Source organism: Phocoena phocoena, chromosome 1 (assembly GCF_963924675.1).
Source record: "Phocoena phocoena chromosome 1, mPhoPho1.1, whole genome shotgun sequence".
Taxonomy (NCBI): Eukaryota; Metazoa; Chordata; class Mammalia; order Artiodactyla; family Phocoenidae; genus Phocoena; species Phocoena phocoena.
The window spans coordinates 56831820-56849877 of NC_089219.1; the positions used below are offsets into that span (position 1 = coordinate 56831820).

General features: G+C 36.8%; 1 protein-coding gene across 2 annotated transcripts in view; it reads left to right on the plus strand.

Annotated features, from left to right (window-relative positions):
- The window catches only part of PDE4B (phosphodiesterase 4B), a 618793-nt gene that overhangs the window by 182285 nt on the left and 418450 nt on the right, over positions 1–18058 (plus strand). Inside the window, exon 1 of one of the 2 annotated variants that reach the window (XM_065885988.1) lies at positions 17424–17834. The exons of the other annotated variant lie outside the window; for it this stretch is intronic. Within the exon in view, the coding sequence (XP_065742060.1) occupies positions 17599–17834 (236 nt within the window). The 5' untranslated portion in view covers positions 17424–17598. Of the gene's footprint in view, positions 1–17423; positions 17835–18058 lie in introns of those variants that run through there. 2 annotated transcript variants of the gene reach the window in all.

Genomic DNA, 18058 nt, shown 5'->3' on the forward strand with positions numbered 1-18058 from the left:
CCTTACTGATTTTTTTTTTTTAATTTTTGGCCTCACCGTGGGGCATGTGGGATCTTAGTTCCCTGACTAGGGATCAAACCTGCACCCCCTGCATTGGAAGGTGGAGTCTTAACCCCTGGATCGCCGGAGAAGTCCTCAGACCTTACTAATTGATCACGGCATTCTTTCCCATTGAATGCAGCCTCACAAACCTGGCCTCCACATTTCAGGCAGTCACAACAAATTGATTTGATTTGACACCTATGATAACACCTGTGTGTCATCCTGACCTAAGCATTTCTTAGGAGTTTGAGAATGTCCCTGCTCACTCTCTTAAATGAAGGCAGATTTCTCTAGCCCAGTAAATCTGTATTTAGGAAACTTGACCTATTATTTATTTCTGCATTTTCCCCCTTTTGATCTCATTATATGCTTGAATTCCATGAGATCAACTCCGAAAACATCATGGAATATCATGGTTCACAAACATTGGTGTGCATCATAATCTTCTGAAGACTTGTTACAGCACGTTGCAGGTCTCACCATCAGGGTTTCCGATTCGGTGTAGCAATCTTTAACAACAGGTCCAGAACACTCTTTAGGAAATGCAACCACAAGAAGAAATATAACCTGGTGATGCAGGTTTATGCAACCACACTTGGAGAACCACTGGTGTAGTGAAAAGAGCACAGAATTACAGACAGAAAAGCCCTGGGGCATCATTACTAGTGCTCTGACTTTGAATGTTTCCTAACCTATTTAGGCCTCAAATGTTTATCTATGAAATTTTCTATGTAATAAAACCTGTATCATGGAATTATGTTAAGCATTACATGAAATGATATTTCAAGCACTTAGTGGAAATAATCCCTCAAAAAATGTTTATTCTCTTTGTGTACTTTTTTTGTACTTTGTAATTGAAAAAAATCAGGTTGAGCATGTTTTTGGATACTGTAGAGAAACAGAGACAAACAGAGACAGTCATGTATTGTTCTTGCTGTTTCTTCTAAGAAATGTTACAGATTCTAATCTTCACAAACTCATTCTATGGTATTTTAAAGATAGCTTCTCTTTGCTTTGAAAATCTTGCCTTAGGCCCTGAGGAGAAAGTTTTACTTTATTTAAATTTAGGAAAGTGGACAAATGGTAACTTAGTAGGGAACTGTGTATAAAAAGCCAAGGAGCCACACTGAGGCTGGAATTTCCCTATTTACAGGGAATACTTAAAAATGAATGTGATTATGTCTGTTACACTTTTTAGATCCTCCAAGGGAGCGTAATATCTAAATATATGTACCAGATTGCATTGCAAGTGCAATACCATTTACATTTTAAATTATAATTTGTTAATTTACATGAATTACCCTGCAAAATACTTGGTATGAACATTTACATCTTACAGGCGAGGAACTGAGAAACAGAAAGTTTGAAGGAATTGCCCAGTGATGATGAGGAAACTGGCTTATTTTAGATCTCAAAGCACAGACTCCTGATAAATAATTCATTCACTTAGGTCATTCTCCTATTTGATTGCTCTTCAGTTTACCAGGGGTTTAATTTGTTTCCAATAAGTATTTTCACATACAGATTTTGTAAACATAGATCGCTATATTTTTGTGCTTAGTAATCTTAATAAAAAGCATCAAGATTACTCTTTAGGAAATATAATGCTATCTATGGCAAAATAGTTCTTAATTTTCATGCAGTGCTTCTGGACGGTACAAATGATAGCCTGGAATGGAAGGGAGAATTACTATGCTTACCATAAATCTCCTTGACAACAAACTCAATGTTTTGAATACTGAATCATTTAGAATTTTATGCAGATTTAAGGGTCTTTCACCTTAGCATCTCAATTTTTTATATATATCTGGGTTTTTCATAGGTAATTTTCAAAATCACATTAAACATTATCCATATATGTTTTTGTCATTAACTCAGTTATATTTGCACTGTTTCCCTAATTTTTATCATCATCATCATCACCACATTTCTCCAATATTTATTGAGCTGTGAAAAACTGAAAATCAAGTTCAAGAAACATTTTGATTAGTTTACCATAGTGAAGCTCCTTATTGGAACTCCACTCCAGAACAAAGGAGCGATTCACACATCTTGGGTCTTCCCACCTAAGGGACACATATTGCTGCTTGGATAGTTATCATCCCCCCAAATGCTTGTTTCTCATTTTGAAATGAAAAGAAAGCCCTCTCAGCATATAGTGTTCTGTAGAGATTGCCTTCTTGCCTTTGGCGGAGCTCCTGTTTCTCCTGTGAATCATGCCTCCACACACAGTGTTACCATTGTGCTATCTGAATCCTGCTGGGTGGTGGTGGCAGAGCTACTCCACTGGGAAGGTCACAAGTTCATGTCTGCTTTTCCTTCTGTCTAGCAAGAAGTGCTCCAGCTAAGCAATAGATAATTGCAGTATTCCTCTGCATATTGAAGGTTAGACTTTCAGTGGTGTCCTAGTAGTGGTGGCTAAAAGGCCATTAGAAGTGGTGAATTCAAGACAAGTCTTAATCCTCGCTTTTCCTCTGTTGTTCTGAACATGTCTTTCAGCATCCTTTGTAGTGGCCTTATGAATGAATTTGCTTATGGACCTGATTGAGGTGACTGAGAAGGAGACAGATGGTGCTTAATTGGAGCACAGAGTAAATGCTTTTGCTGTTTAACTAAGTGACCTTTGTTTATTAAGTAGACAAGTATTAAACGCTTATTATATGTCTGGCACTATTTTGGGTGCCGGCATCAGTGTGGAAAATAAAACTAAAGGAATCTGTCCTCATGGGACTTTTATTATAGTGGGAATGACAGACAATAACAAAGTCAAGAGAGCGATAGATGCTGTTTAGTGAAGAAACTGAGTAAGGTGAGAGGAAGGATGGGGTTCTTTACAGGGGATAACTAGGGAAGACCGCTCTCAGGAGAGGATGTGTGAACAGGTCCCTGAAGGAAATAGAGGTGGAACCATAGAAAGCTCTAGACAAAGAGCTTTCCAAGCAGAGGTAAAAGCAAATAGCCTCTCAGGCGGGTGTGTGTAGGCATGTGATGAGCCACGTGTAAACAGCGTTTATTTGAAATAGGGATGTTTTTGTTAATAAAGAGCATACACATCTGTATAAAATACATTAAAAAATATTACATCAAGAAAAAGAGCCATTGCCATTTTAAGGATGTGGTATAAGGAAGGCATAAAATAACGTTTTCTGTTATAAATCTTTTTCCCAGTGGGGCCATCACAGGGTTAAAATGGTATATTTCACACATAATGTACTGTAACTGCTTTTTTAACAACTGAAAATGTACAGAAAATGCTGTTTTGACTGTCTATCTTTAGTCTTCAGCTGTTGCTGTCACGATTCAGAAATTTGGATCCCTGCTTTAAAAGGCACATTTCCTTAGCTGTAAAAAATAATCTGATGGAATCTACAGCCGTAATCATAGGCTGTGATTTTAGAATACAAATCACCTGCTATAAAGGGGGTAGGGCATTTCTTTTCTTTTCATTTGATTTTCATTTATGTTCTCAATATGCCTTACTTTGAGTTTGTTTATATTCTCATGAAGTTGAAATTTTCTTTGGCTTCTATGCTTGACAAGTGGTGCCCATTAATTTTAGTGGATACTGTACCAATTGAGTCCCAAAATGTGTCTGGAAATCCAGAAAACTGAACCAAGAAATGGTGCTAGGCACAGATTGGAAGGAGGAATTAAAGAATTCCTAGATTTTATTTTGGCAGCTGGTGTGAAGCGGCACCTTCGAGGATCTTCTAAAAGTGGACCTGCTTTCCAAAAAAATAGAAAAATTAGAAGAGATTAAACAAAAGCAGTATCATTAAGAATTTGGTCTCCCACTTCTAAAATTTCTAAATTACCAAAAATAAGATGAAAATACTGGTTATGGCGAATGTAGCACAAATGAAATGGTTTAAAATCTGCATGTAGAATTTGCAAAATCAGTATAGATTTCATACCAAAATGCTGTTTGTAGTAATCTCAGCCAAGAGAATGAAGTTTGTAACCTGGGAATCCCCAAAATGTAACTCTTGGGAGTGTCTATTAGAAGCTAAAACAGGCTAGAAATAGAATCATAGGAGGATAGTTCTATCTTTAATATTTAAGATCATAAAGAAAGGGAGGAATATAAGACAATTTTCTAGTTTTTAACTACACAGGAAGGTCAAACAAATTCTCATTTTGAGTTGCAATGAATGAACATGCTAAGGTACGTTAAGCCAATATCTTCTCTTTCAAAATTGACTTAAAACTGATAAAGGTGCATTCAGACAAAATTATTTTAAAAAATAACTTATTAGTGAAATTTATGGCTGCCTGGGTGAAACTAATCATTTTTGTTGCATATTCAAATTATTTTGTATTATATTGAAATATGACATTTAGAGAGAAGCAAATCTAGTTTCAGGATATAACATAATTGGAGCTAACAGGTTTTTATACAGTTGATTATCTTTAGGGCATATCCTTATGCTTCTTTCTCATTTTTCCTTTGCAATGCTGTATAGTGGATTAAAGCATGAGTTTTGAGTTTGGTGACTTTGGGTACGAATCCTTACTGACTGGGTGATCTTGGGTAATTCATCCTATGTTTCTTTAATTCAGTTTCTTTATCTGTAAAGGGTATATTATATATTTCAAAGGGGTTTTGTGAGGTTTAAATGTGAAAATAATGTGTGCAAAAGTGCCTAATACATAGTCTGCCCTCAATAAATGCTAGTGATGTCTTATTCTTCACCTTGCTCTCTCTTTCTCCTTCTGCCTCCCACTTGAGAGAGGCCTGGAAAAGATCTTTTTTTCACAGCCCTCAGAAGGAACCAACTCTGCCAACACCTTGATTTTGGACTTCTAGCCTCTAAAACTTTGAGACAATAAATTTATGTTGTTTAACCATTCAGCCTGCAATACTTTCTTACAGCAGCCCTGGCAAACTAATAGAGATTTTGGTACCAGAGAGTGGGATGCTGCGGTAACAAGTACTTAAAATATGGAAGTGGCTTTGGAATTGAGTTGTGCATAGAGACTGGAAGAGACACTCGATGGAGGGAGGGAGACGCAAGAGGGAGGAGATATGGGTATATATGTATATGTATAGCTGATTCACTTTGTTATACGTCAGAAACTAACACACCATTGTAAAGCAATTATACTCCAATAAAGTTGTTAAAAAAAAAAAGAAAAAGCCTAGATTGCCTTGAGGAGACTTGGTAGAAATTTGAATGTTAAAAGTACTTCTGTTGAGCAGATGGCAATGAGGAACATGTTCTTGGACACTGGAGGAAGGCGATCCTTGCTATAAAGTAGCAAAGAACTTGGCTGAAATGTGTTCTCATTTTTTTTTTTGTATGGGAAGTAGAAATTATGAGTGATGAACTTGGGTTTGTAGCTGAGGAGGTTTCTAAGCAAAGTTTTGAAGGCACGACTTGGTTTCTTTTTTTTGCTAATACTAAAATGCAAGAGTAGAAAGATAAATTGAAAAAGGAATTGTTAAACAAAAAGTAACCAGGACTTGAAGACTTGGAAAATTCTCAGCCTATTCCGATTGCAAAAAAATGAGAAAATACGTTCTAGAGAGAACATCAAGGGTGTAACTGGACTACTGTTTGCCAAGGAAATTGGGCATGTGACTCATGGATTCAATCAACTATCTTAGCAAAAGTCAGGAATAGAGATGTGGTTATGCAGGAAAGCTCTGTGGGGGACTCCTGTCTGATAGTTTGGACTCCCATGAATTGCTCAGGAGGCCAACAAGATTTTTGAGAAATTTATATCAAAGGAAACATTGCCAGCTTTGACTGAAGGAGAGACAGGATGAAATGAAGGAAGGCTCTCAGACTTCTGGGATACCATGTGCAGGAAACAGGCTGATATCTATCCAGCTGCAAACATGTGTCATCCTTCAAGGAAAGTGAAGACTGACCTTGAAGGCAATTCAGAGGCCAGCAGCTGTTCCTGACACCACAGGCCCACAGGACACAAGCCCCTGAAGGTTGGGCAGCATCTTCCTCAGTTTCAGAAGGTGGGGCCACCTTCTTAGTTTCCGAGAATGGAGCCACCTCCATGGTTTCAGAGGGCAGAGCCCTCACTGCTCAGGGCTAAGTGGGTGGGACCACCACCCTAGTGAGCCCAGAGGATAGAGCATTGAGCCAAAGAGGATTATTATCAAGCCTCAAATTCTAGTGGAATTTGTCCTAGTAGGTTTCAGACTTGATTGGGACCCTTTTCTTCCTTAAAATTTATCCCTTTTGGAGTGGGAGTATCTATCCTATGTCTGTCCCATCATTGTTGTGTTCTGATTTTATAGGTTCACAGATAGAGAGGAACTTTGCTCCATGATGAATCTTCCCTTAAGTTTTACACATAACTGATTTGGATGGTTTAAATGATTTTGGACTTAGAGTTGATGACAGAATAAAGACTTTTGGAGACATTAAAATGGGTGAGTGTATTTTGCATGTGAGGACATGAATTTTGAAGGTCAGAGGGTGGAATGTTATGGGTTGAAATGTATCCCCCGAATTCCTATGTTGAAGTCCTAAATCCCATTACCTTAGAATGTGACCTTATTTGGAGATAGGATTGAAGAGAGGTAGATGTCCATACAGTGACACACACAAATACAAACAAATACAAACAAACAAAAAACCTCTCATTTCAAGGTGACTTGATCACCTTTACAGAGGTAATCAAGTTAAAATGAGGTCATTAAGGTGGACTGTAATCCAGTAGTACTGGTGTTCCTATAAAAAGGGAAAATCTGGACACTAAGACATATATAAAGTAGAGATGATATGAGGAGATATAGGGAGAAGATGGCTATCTACAAGCCAAGGAGAGTGGCCTAGAAGAGATCTTTCCTTCACAGCCCTCAGAAGGCACTGACCCTGCCGGCATCTTGACTTTGGGCTTCTGGCCTTCAGAACTGTAAGATAATAAATTTCTGTTGTTTAAACCACCCAGTCTGTGGTACTTTGTTATGGCAGCCTTAGCAAACTAATTAATACACCTCTCACAAGGTTTCAGTCTAAGTATTATAAAAAAAAAAAATCTAATATGTGTTTCATAAGAAAAAGTTGAAGAAGCTGTAGTTATTTAGGAGGGAAAATAAATGTGTTAGAGGATACATCTTTGAAGGGTATTCAGTTGGTTTATTCATTGTAATTCGAGGTGACAGAACTAAAATCAATAGGAGGACATTATTGAGAGTCAGACTTTGGTTCAATAGAATGAAAAACTACTTGCCAGTTATTATTAAAATGGGACAGAAATCGCCTGTGCCCCAGTTGGAATTCACAGAGAGTTGAAACGAGGTTTTTTGTTTGTTTGTATTTGTTGGTGTGTATTACTGCATGGACATCTACCTCTCTTCAATATTAAAAAAAGCATAGGCTGAGTTAGGAGCAAGGAATAGGCACTGACAGGGTAGACTAAGGGGAAAAAACTTCCTGAAACTCTGTACAAAGAATGCATCCATATTTCGTCTTGTTGGACAGTCAGGATAAGAATAATCCACTGTGAGACAAGGAAGACTCCAAGTACGGAGTGAAATAGAAGAGAACCTGATTTTGACCTCCTTTAAAAGGAGATCAGGTGAATGAGGAGGCAAATTAGTTTTGAATATTGATTAGAATTAGGCTGTGATAGTTGTGCCATTAGACTTTAAGTACCATGAGGGCAGGCATACGTCTAGCTTATTCATTGCACTTTTCCTCAGACTAGCACAGTGCTTGACTCATAGTTGACATTTAACTAACACCAGTAAATGAATAGATAACTGTTGATTCATATTCCTGGGTTTTTAAACATTTGTTTAGCATGCACAAAACACTTTCTACACTACCAAATGTAAAATAGACAGCTAGTGGGAAGAAGCCGCATAGCACAGGGAGATCAGCTAGGTGCTTTGTGACCACCTAGAGGGGTGGGATAGGGAGGGTGGGAGGGAGGGAGACGCAGGAGGGAAGAGATATGGGGATATATGTATATGTATAGCTGATTCATTTTGTTATACAGCAGAAACAAACACACAATTGTAAAGCAATTATAGTCCAATAAAGATGTTTAAAAAAAAGGTAAATTTTAATTAAAAAAAGTAACAGTAAAAAAAACACTTTCTAGTTGTGTGCAAGAGGTTTAGATAAAGAAGCTAACACATAAAAAAATATATTCAGAGAAAACTCTAATTCGAAAAGGTACATGCACTCCAGTGTTCATAGCAGCACTCTTTACAATAGCCAAGACATGGAAGCAACCTAAATGTCAAGTGACAGATGAATAAAGATAATGTGGTATACACACACACACACACACACACACACACACACACACACACAATGGAATACTACTCAGCCATAAAAAAGAATGAAATAATGCCGTTTGCAGCAACATGGATAGACCTAGAGATTATCATACTAAGTGAAGTAAGTCAGACAGAAAAAGACAAATATCATATGATATCACTTATTTGTGGAATCTAAAAAATATGATAAAAATGAACTTGCTTACAAAACAGAAACTGACTCAGACATATAAAACAAACTTATGGTTACCAAAGGGGATTGGAGGGGGAGATAAATTAGGAGTTTGGGATTAAAATATACACACTACTATGTTTAAAATAGATAAACAACAAGGGCCTACTGTATAGCACAGGGATATACTCAATATCTTGTAATAACCTATACTGAAATGAACAAACAAAAACAAACAAACAAAAAATAAATTATGGCCTTTAACTCTCTAAGAGCATAAAATATTTTGTGTGGCACATACATACAAGAAAGGAATTGTAAGTCTGATGCTGAAACTTTCTCAGAAAGTGTACTATCATGCCAGTGATGACTTACTATATATGTATAGAAAAAAAGATTCTTCCAATGCAAAATAAATTTTAAAAGTTAATTAAAATAATTTAAAAACTGATTAAGGCAGATAAAATTAAAATTACATGGAGCTTTTTAGAATTGTGATTATGTTAGATTATGTTAGTAACAAGTGTGCAAATTTCAAGCAATAACCCAGGCTTACCAAGGAAAACAGGGAATCATATTCTTAGCACATAGTACCTACTCAGTAAGTGTATCTTTGAAGAGTGTATGAATTAGTAGAAATAATAGAAGTAAAGAGAAGGAGCAAAAAGATCAGGTTTCTTTAAGAGGTATTCATGGTGCCACAGCTGGCAGTGGGGAAAGAAGATACAGATTGAGAGGCTAGGAGATGCAGAATGGGAGTCACCTAGAGTCCATTTCTAGAAGGGGTTCTTTCAATAGCCACAAAAAGCATGAAACCTTCTGCTGTGCCTTGATGATAGTTACTGCCCCCCGCCCTGCCCCACCGCCTTGCCCCAGTGGTGGCATGGAGGATTAATCACTGCAAGAGTGAGCTTTGAAGATGGGCCAGGCTGCAAGCCCCAAGAAGCAAAGAAACAGCAAAGTCAAGAATGTAAACATTGGGGGCTTTGGAAAGAGCACTGATTAATTAAAAGGGTTATAAACTATAAAATCAATTTGAAAATTTCAGATTTTGTAACTAATGTTACTGCTTGTCCTCCTGCTGATTTGTGGGTTCCACATCAACAGATTTTATCAACCACAGGTTGAAAATATTTGGAAAAAAATCAGAAAGTTACAAAAAGCAAAACTTGAATTTGCTGCATGCTACCAACGATTTACACTATTTACGCAGCATCTACATTGTATTTAAAACTATTTACCTAGTATTTACATTGTACTAGGTACCATAAGTAATCTAGAGATGATTTAAAGTATACAGGAGGATGTACATAGGTTATATGCAAATACTACAGCATTTTATATAAGGGACTTGAGCATCTGCAGATTTTGGTATTGTGTGGGGTCCTGGAACCAATCCCCTGTGCATACTGAGGGACGACTGTGTTCTATTAAAGGTTCTGGTTCCAGGCGAGTTGGGAGTAATCACATTCCATTTTGTTTCAACCACTGAATACAGCTTTAAATCCTGGATGAAATGCATGGATTGCTATTTGAGAACTCTGAAAAGTAAATACTAGTGGGCAGATTGGGGAAGAATACTCAATTGTTAAAAAAGAAACAACCTAACTAAAAAATGGGCAAGAATCTTGAACAGATACATTACCAAAAATGATATATTGATGGCAGATAAGCACACAAAAAGATAATCACATTAACCATTAGGGAAATATAAACTAAAATCAGCATGAGATACCACTACACATCTATTAGAATGGCTAAAATAAAAAATAATGAAAAGAGGTGCTGGTGAGTCTGTGGAGCAACTGGGAACTCTCATAGAGTGCTGATGGAAATGCAAAATGAGGCAACCATTCTGGAAAACAGATTGACATTTTGTTGTAAAGATGAATGTATACTTTCGCATGAGCCTGCAATCCTACTCCTGGGTATTTACAATAGGGGAAGGACAGCATATATTTATAGAAAGACCTGTGCATGGACGTTTATAACAGGTCTATTCGTAATTGTCCCAAACTGGAAACAGCTCAGTGTTCTATGGATGAACAAACTGTGGTACATCCATACAGCAGAATACTATTTGGCAGTAAAAAGGAATGAGTTATTAATAAATGTAACAAAATTATAGTGATGGAGAGTAGATTAGGGCTTGCCATCTTTTAGGAGTGGAGGAGAATATGACTATAAAGGTATAGCACAAGAGAGATTTTGGGGGGTGACAGAACTGTTCTGTATCTTGATTGTAGTAGTGGTTACATGAAGCTATACATGTGTTAAATTTCATAGAACAGTACACCAAAACTGTTAATCATATTGTATGATGCATTTAAAAATAAAACAAAGGAAATAAAAGAGTAGCCAAGGGAACTTTACAAAAAAAAAAAAAAAAATATATATATATATATATATAGTTTTTTTTGCGGTACGTGGGCCTCTCACTGTTGTGGCCTCTCCCGTTGTGGAGCACAGACTCTGGACGCGCAGGCTCAGTGGCCATGGCTCACGGGCCCAGCCGCTCCGCGACATGTGGGATCCTTCCGGACCAGGGCACGAACCCGTGTCCCCTGCATTGGCAGGCGGACTCTCAACCACTGCGCCACCAGGGAAGCCCCCAAAATATATATTTTATTTTAAAATGTTTGCTACAAAGCTCAGCATGCTTATATAAATATGTTTCCAGTCTTGAATTTTACATATGCTAATATTACAGTGTTAATGATATGAAATATTTATATGAAATTAAATTTGAGTTACTTCTTAACACTAGTCGCTCTTGGTAGATAAAATTCTATTTTCTTAATTATGAGTCAAAAAGCCATCATTATTAATGTTACTGAATTTAAAAAATTTAATATGAATAGATTTAAAATTAACAAAATGTGTAATAAGTAAACAAATCTTGAAATTAAGTGAGCCAATCTTGATCTAACCCACTATTTTGGAAATATTTTCCATATTGATATGTATTCTGTACCCTTTTTAGACTCATGCAATTAAAATATTAATTTAGGAAAATTTTGTTTAGCTTGCAAATGTATACTTAAACACAAAATGGATCCCTGAAAATTATTCTCTTTTTAAGAGCAGTGGAATGAATTTGACTTAATTTTCATGTGTGCTGTACTCTTTCTATGATCTCTGTAGTATCATAATTAATTGGTCTTACAGAGATAATTATTTACATTTAAAATTTTAAACTGTAGATTAATACTATATCATTTTTTCTTACATATTTCATAGAAGACTGCTGACAGGGTGGAAAGTAACAAAAAGATGAAAGCTCATTTTAGAGAAAGAGGTTTTCCCAAATGTGCCTTTGTACTTAACATACATGTCCCTAATATCATATTCATTTGAAATCACCCTATAAGGTAATTTGCTGACAGGCTAGTATTATCTTTGGGAACTGGAGTACCCTCTTTTGATGCAGATTTTAAAACACCAAGGGAAGAGTTTCTCTCCTTGCATATAGGTATCTGACTCATCCTTGCTAATATATCTTGATGTTAACAATGACCTGAGAAACAAAGAGAGGAGCTCCCTTAGTTTTTCTTTGTCTATGCAGTCTCCCTTCATAGAATGTGCCTTGTGAAAGAAGCACCTAATTACTCTGCCAAAACCAGAAAGCAGTGTGAAGAGAGGGCATAGCAAGTCTGTCCTGCCTGTATACCACCAAATGAACAGAGATTGCAATGCATAGGTATTCTGCTTTTGCATTGCAGTGAGGATATTAATAATAATATAATAATGATGATAATGATAATAATAATTTTTTAAAGAACAAAGAAATGCTAGTTAAAATGGCAAAACATAGCCAAATGGCTATGATTTAGGAAGTTCATTTTGAAATCCTGTGTAAGATCAAGTATAAGAAGTTAGGATATTGACTGGACTAGCTTTCAAGACAGAAAGAAAAATCTGAGACTAACAGGAGAACATGATTTGGGGCAGTACCTTAATTTTCTATTCATATTTTCCATCAATAAATACTAATCAATCAAGATGCAATCTCAGGCTCTGGAGATACAAAGATAAGTAAAATATTGATAGCTTAGGTCCTTAGAGAGCTCATAGGTTAGTTCAGGAGACAAATGAAAATATGTACTATGGTATACTATGAAACATTCTGAGAGATGAATCCAGTGCTTGTGGAGTACATTAGGCCATTGTGTGGGCTTCTGCTTTTACTCTGAGTGTAATGTTGAGCCACTGGAGGGTTTTTGTTTCTTGAATAGGATAATCTCTGAGAACTTTATGATACCATGCTCAAGCATTTAGAGTACAGGCTTCCCACTTCCTCTCTAGGACTCAGGTGACACTGAAGGTGGTTAAGGCTAAAACTGATCTTTCTAGAACATCAGTTTACTAATGATGAGTAATTAATTGTATCATATGGATAAAAGTGAAGCCTTCATATCATCGTATAAAAATAATACGCTAGATAACTTCAGACTCAAGGCATTTAGTACTTGTGAACATATACTTCTAGTGACATGACTAGACCACCCTAGGAGCCTGCATTCCCTCTGCTGTCTCATTAGGTATCTTCTGTTATAAAAAGCTTGGTGTAGGATCAACTCCTTAAATGCTATGCAATTTTGTGTCTTGATATTCTCATTGGAAAATGGGCAAAATAACGTGCATTTGGTCTACAAAATTTAGTGAGTATCCACTCTGTGCCAAACTCTGTTCCATGTTCTAGAAATGAACAAAACTCAACCCAGCCCTAAAAGACCTCATGGTTTAATACTAGGGAGAAGTCCAACAAGCATTTCAATAGCACTTGTCTGATATGTTTGTAATGAGAACCAAATGAAACAACTTATTAAAAATGCTTACAATAATATCTGGCATCCAGGAGGTATGCAATAAATGTAAATTTCTTCTTTATAATCTCTTAATTCTTAAGAGTGGTCAGCTAATTGTTCTTCTCCAGGATGGCTAGACAACTATTAATATTTTCATTCAGTTGAATGTTGTCTTTTCTTCAATCATGTTAGAATAATTCTCTAGTTCCATTTCTGCTAACTGAAATAGAGAAATTGGGATGAGTTGCCGTCTGTGGTGAGTAGGGTATTCTGTTGAAAGAGGCAACAGTTGTTTCTTGCTGTTCTGTATTTACTTACTACCTTGTCTGACTGAAGGAAGAGCTTGTGTATTTTCTACTCAATTGAGTAGAACCTAATGGCGGTGCTCAGATGGTGTGTTGTTTTAAAAAAAGAGAACTGAATAATGATATAAATAAAGATACAATCCACAGTAATTTAACTGTTAATATTGACAGTCTTAAATCTGTTCCTCTTTAAAAAGAAACTTCTGAATAAACTCTGTCTTTTCAAATCTCTAGCTTTGTATTTACAGTAAATGTGAGCCATGTTATATTGCATTTAATACTGTTATGTATAATATTGTTGCACAGAATCAGTAGTTTTGTGCCTTTAAAATACTTTAGTTTTATAAGAACAGTTAGTTAAAAATTAGTCACTCAGTTCAGAGAAAATGTATTCCAAGTTAACTTTTAAAGTCTGAAAGATATTGAATATAAAAAGAGTACAATTATTTTCACTTAAATTGATTACAAAGCTGTTACCTTTAAAAAAACATTTTAACTATTATAATACTTGCACTGTAAGTTTATCATTTTATTTGGTTGAAATTAATTTGCTTTCCATTTCAATTTAATGAAAAATCAACGTTTTGGTTTGTCCATAATATTTATACATAATACATTATTGACTGTAGACCATACAACTCTATTCAGATCCTTGAATGATACTTTATGATGATAATTCTTGATTCTTGTTGCTTTGACAGGATGTGGATACCAGGAATTTCATTATTTAAAATTGAGACCTAGCTGTAATTGGAATTCTCAAGTAATTCCCAAGGTGAATTATCTGAACATTAATAAATTGACTCAGTTACTCATTTCTCCCTTTGAGGAGAAATAGCTAAGCATTATGTGTGGACAGGAGGGTTTTCACTATGGTTCTTTAGCTCCTTCCGAGGCACTCAGAAGGGCACAATAACTCTATTTGCTTTCTTCTTGGCTTTTTCTCCTGTTCTCTGGCTCTCTCTCTCAAAACAGTATATTCTTTGCTAAACTATGGCAGGGCGTTATTTGCTTTTACTGTGCTTTTGTTTTACATTTTCTTAGATACCATCTCCTGTCTTTTACCGTCTATATTCATCTTTGATTTCAATATTTAACACAGTATCAAGTTTTTCTATAGTATTTTGACTCTAGAAACAAACTTTTGTGCATGTATCTGTAAACATGCATTTCCTTTTCTAAGAGGTAACTAATTCAGACTTTGAAACAGTCTGGTTATCTTTTTTTTTTTTTTTTTGCGGTACGCGGGCCTCTCAGTGATGTGGCCTCTCCCGTTGCGGAGCACAGGCTCCGGACGCGCAGGCTCAGTGGCCATGGCTTACGGGCCCAGCCACTCTGCGGCATGTGGGATCTTCCCGGACCTGGGCACGAACCCGTGTCCCCTGCATCAGCAGGCGGACTCTCAACCACTGCGCCACCAGGGAAGCCCAGTCTGGTTATCTTTTAAGTTTTGTATTTCAATTAGCTGTCTTTGGTATTCCTAAATGTTATTTAGAGTAGGTAGAATTAACCGACTTTACATATTTTTGAGAATTCTAATTCTTAGGATGATTCTCAAAATTTCTTTAACTGGGACATTGGCTGTCATAGTAGGCAAAGAGAGAATAATGTGAAGTGTCACATAATGTCACGTAAGTTGACAGTAAGAATTAGAAAGTAATTATAATAGTACCGCTATGCTGCTTTAGGTAAGTTTATGTCAACATTTCCTTATCTGAATCCCAGTTCACATACTAAATCTGGGTGGTGAAATTTGCTATAATTTTGAGAGCCATAATTTTTAAAAACCCCTAAAATGCTTATTGTGTTTTGGCAGCCTTAAAAAGTGAATAAGACTTCAAATTGCTATTTCATTTTTTTTGCAAATAAGTCACTCTGAATATTGGCAGTTTCACATATTCTCACATTCCAGTTTTATATCCCATTATTGTTGGAAGAAAGTCCTAGCTTTGTTTTCATAATGTAGTAAATAATAGATAGCTTTAACTATATTTTCTCTCATGACATTACTAACAATTTATTCTCAAATAGAGCAGTTAAAATATCTTCAAATATATAAAGTGTGTGTGCTAGGGCTTTGCTGGACAAAATGACTATGTTGACCTCTCTTATCGTATAACGTAAGAACATTCAACTGGGAATCAGAAAGCCTTGGTTTTAGCTTTTGCTCTAATGTCAACTACAAACAGGACTTTGGACAAGTCACTGAAGTTCTCTATGTCTGTTTCCTCGTCTTTAAAATCAGGAACCAAACAAGGTGATTACTGGGATTCACTCAAACTTTAAAATTCCATGAGTTTGCCTTTGTTCGTAATATATTTTAGGGTACTATTGCAATACTTATATCCTTCCAAGGCAGTACCTGTAAACTCGGAGTTTAAATCCTTCCTATTAAGTTTAAACCATTTCCCCCAAGGGCTAGAGTGGGGTTTATTTTTTCCTATACATAGGTCATTGTCTGCTCTTATTCAGCCCTTTAGATATTCAGCCAGAGTATATGACATATGTAAATGATTTTATAAAGGTGGAAGTTCTCACGCCTTAGAGGAAAAAATGAATTTCTTGCTTTTTCACTGAAATCTTACTGTGAATCATTCCTGAACTGTCACTCACATTGACTAGCCCCAGTTCTGTTTTGCCAAATTTGTGTGAGATCAGGTTGGCCCTAGTAGTAGACATTGCAGGTACAGAATTTCACAGCATCTGTACACTTCGAGCACTAAAATATTCTTTTTACTTCTTTTAAAGTGTAGAAGCTGCATGCCAGTATATTTCTAAATGATATTTCAGGTTACAATGATCTGCTTTGGAACTTGAGACATTTTTTTGGACTCCCCTGCCCATATGTCTCACTGGCATGCCCTTGTGAACCAAGTACACACATGCTAGCAAGTAAAGATACCCTCACACAGACACTGTTGTGTACATCTACCTGCACGTGCATGCGTGCACACACACATGAATGATGCTTGACTTTGGACCCTGCAGGTGTGACGGGGAGCATTCATCTCTCCTGGTTGTTACCTCCATTTCCATTCTAGGGAACTTTGACTTTCAGAAGTGACTTTACATCTAACAGAGAGTGGCTGCTGTGGGCACCTCAGGGACAATGAAGTTAAGCAGAAGAATGAGGGCAATTTTTATTGGATTAAAGATTAGTCCTTAAATTCCTTAGGGGAATGAACCAAATCTAATGTTTTCCTGTTAGCTGACACTTTCTACATGGATGTGGTTTTGGATCTTTTGGAGGGGAGAGGGAAAAAAAAAACTTCAGCAAATCAGCTCTTTCATTCAGAAATGGAATTTGGGGGGGCTGTTTTAGCTAGGCTTTTTGACAATCCCTGATTTAATGTTTTCACTGATGATGAGCGTGGCTTCACAAATGTGAAAATCTGGGCAATGGAGGGTGTTGTTGAGGGGGAAACAGAGTGCAGTTGTTTAAATAGTCCTGGGCCAATAAGCATTTAGTAGGTGGAGTTACTGTTGTGTGCATTACAGAGAAAGATAATTCTGAATGAAGACTTTAAACATCGCACGTGCTGGATGGGCTCTGGTTCTGCTCTTTGTGCAAACAAAAATAGGTGACTGGGTTTTGCTTACTATCCATTAGTGGATGCAGCATGTTTGAAAAGATTTTTTAAAAAAATACATGCAAAGGATTTATCAGAAGCCCTCATGAATATTTCATGAGTTGATATATTCAGCTGAATGAATTCAGCGAGTGTCAGTGTGTAGCTTGCAGACAGACCTCATCCACAAGGAGGCTACTGACATAGGAAGCACTTTGGCGCATTTTCAGAGGCAAAGCCAGGCTGATAAAGCTCCTTGTGACAGCCTGACTTGCCATTCTTCGATTATGCAGTTCTTGCTCTAAGCAGCTCCTACACTGGAGCCACAGCTTCCTAAATTAAACTGGGAACAGTTTGCAGACTTACCAGCCTCCTAACCTGCAGCTGTGTCTCTGCTATGTTTGAGGTTTTTGTTTTGGATGGTGAAAGCCAGCACTCCATATAAGACATGACAGCAAAAGATTCTTCAAAAGAACTTACCGCTTCTGAATCTGAGGTTTACATAAAGACTTTCAAGGAGCAAATGCACTTAGAACTTGAGCTTCCGAGACTACCGGGAAACAGACCTACATCTCCTAAAATTTCTCCACGCAGTTCGCCAAGGAACTCACCATGCTTTTTCAGAAAGTTGCTGGTGAATAAAAGCATTCGGCAGCGTCGTCGCTTCACTGTGGCTCATACGTGGTAAGATGGGACTTGGAGGTGTCTGGAGTGCTTTTCATTAGCAACAGTGATTTAGAAATGTAGCAAATAGGACATTTGAATTTTGTTCATAATACAGAACACATGTGTGAGATGAATGGCGAGCAGGTCAGCTGAAGAATATATAGTGCTCTGTGCGTTAATATCACTGTGCCACTAGCTGTTTCCAGATAAAATGAGCCTCTCACTGTAGAGAGTCTTTAAAA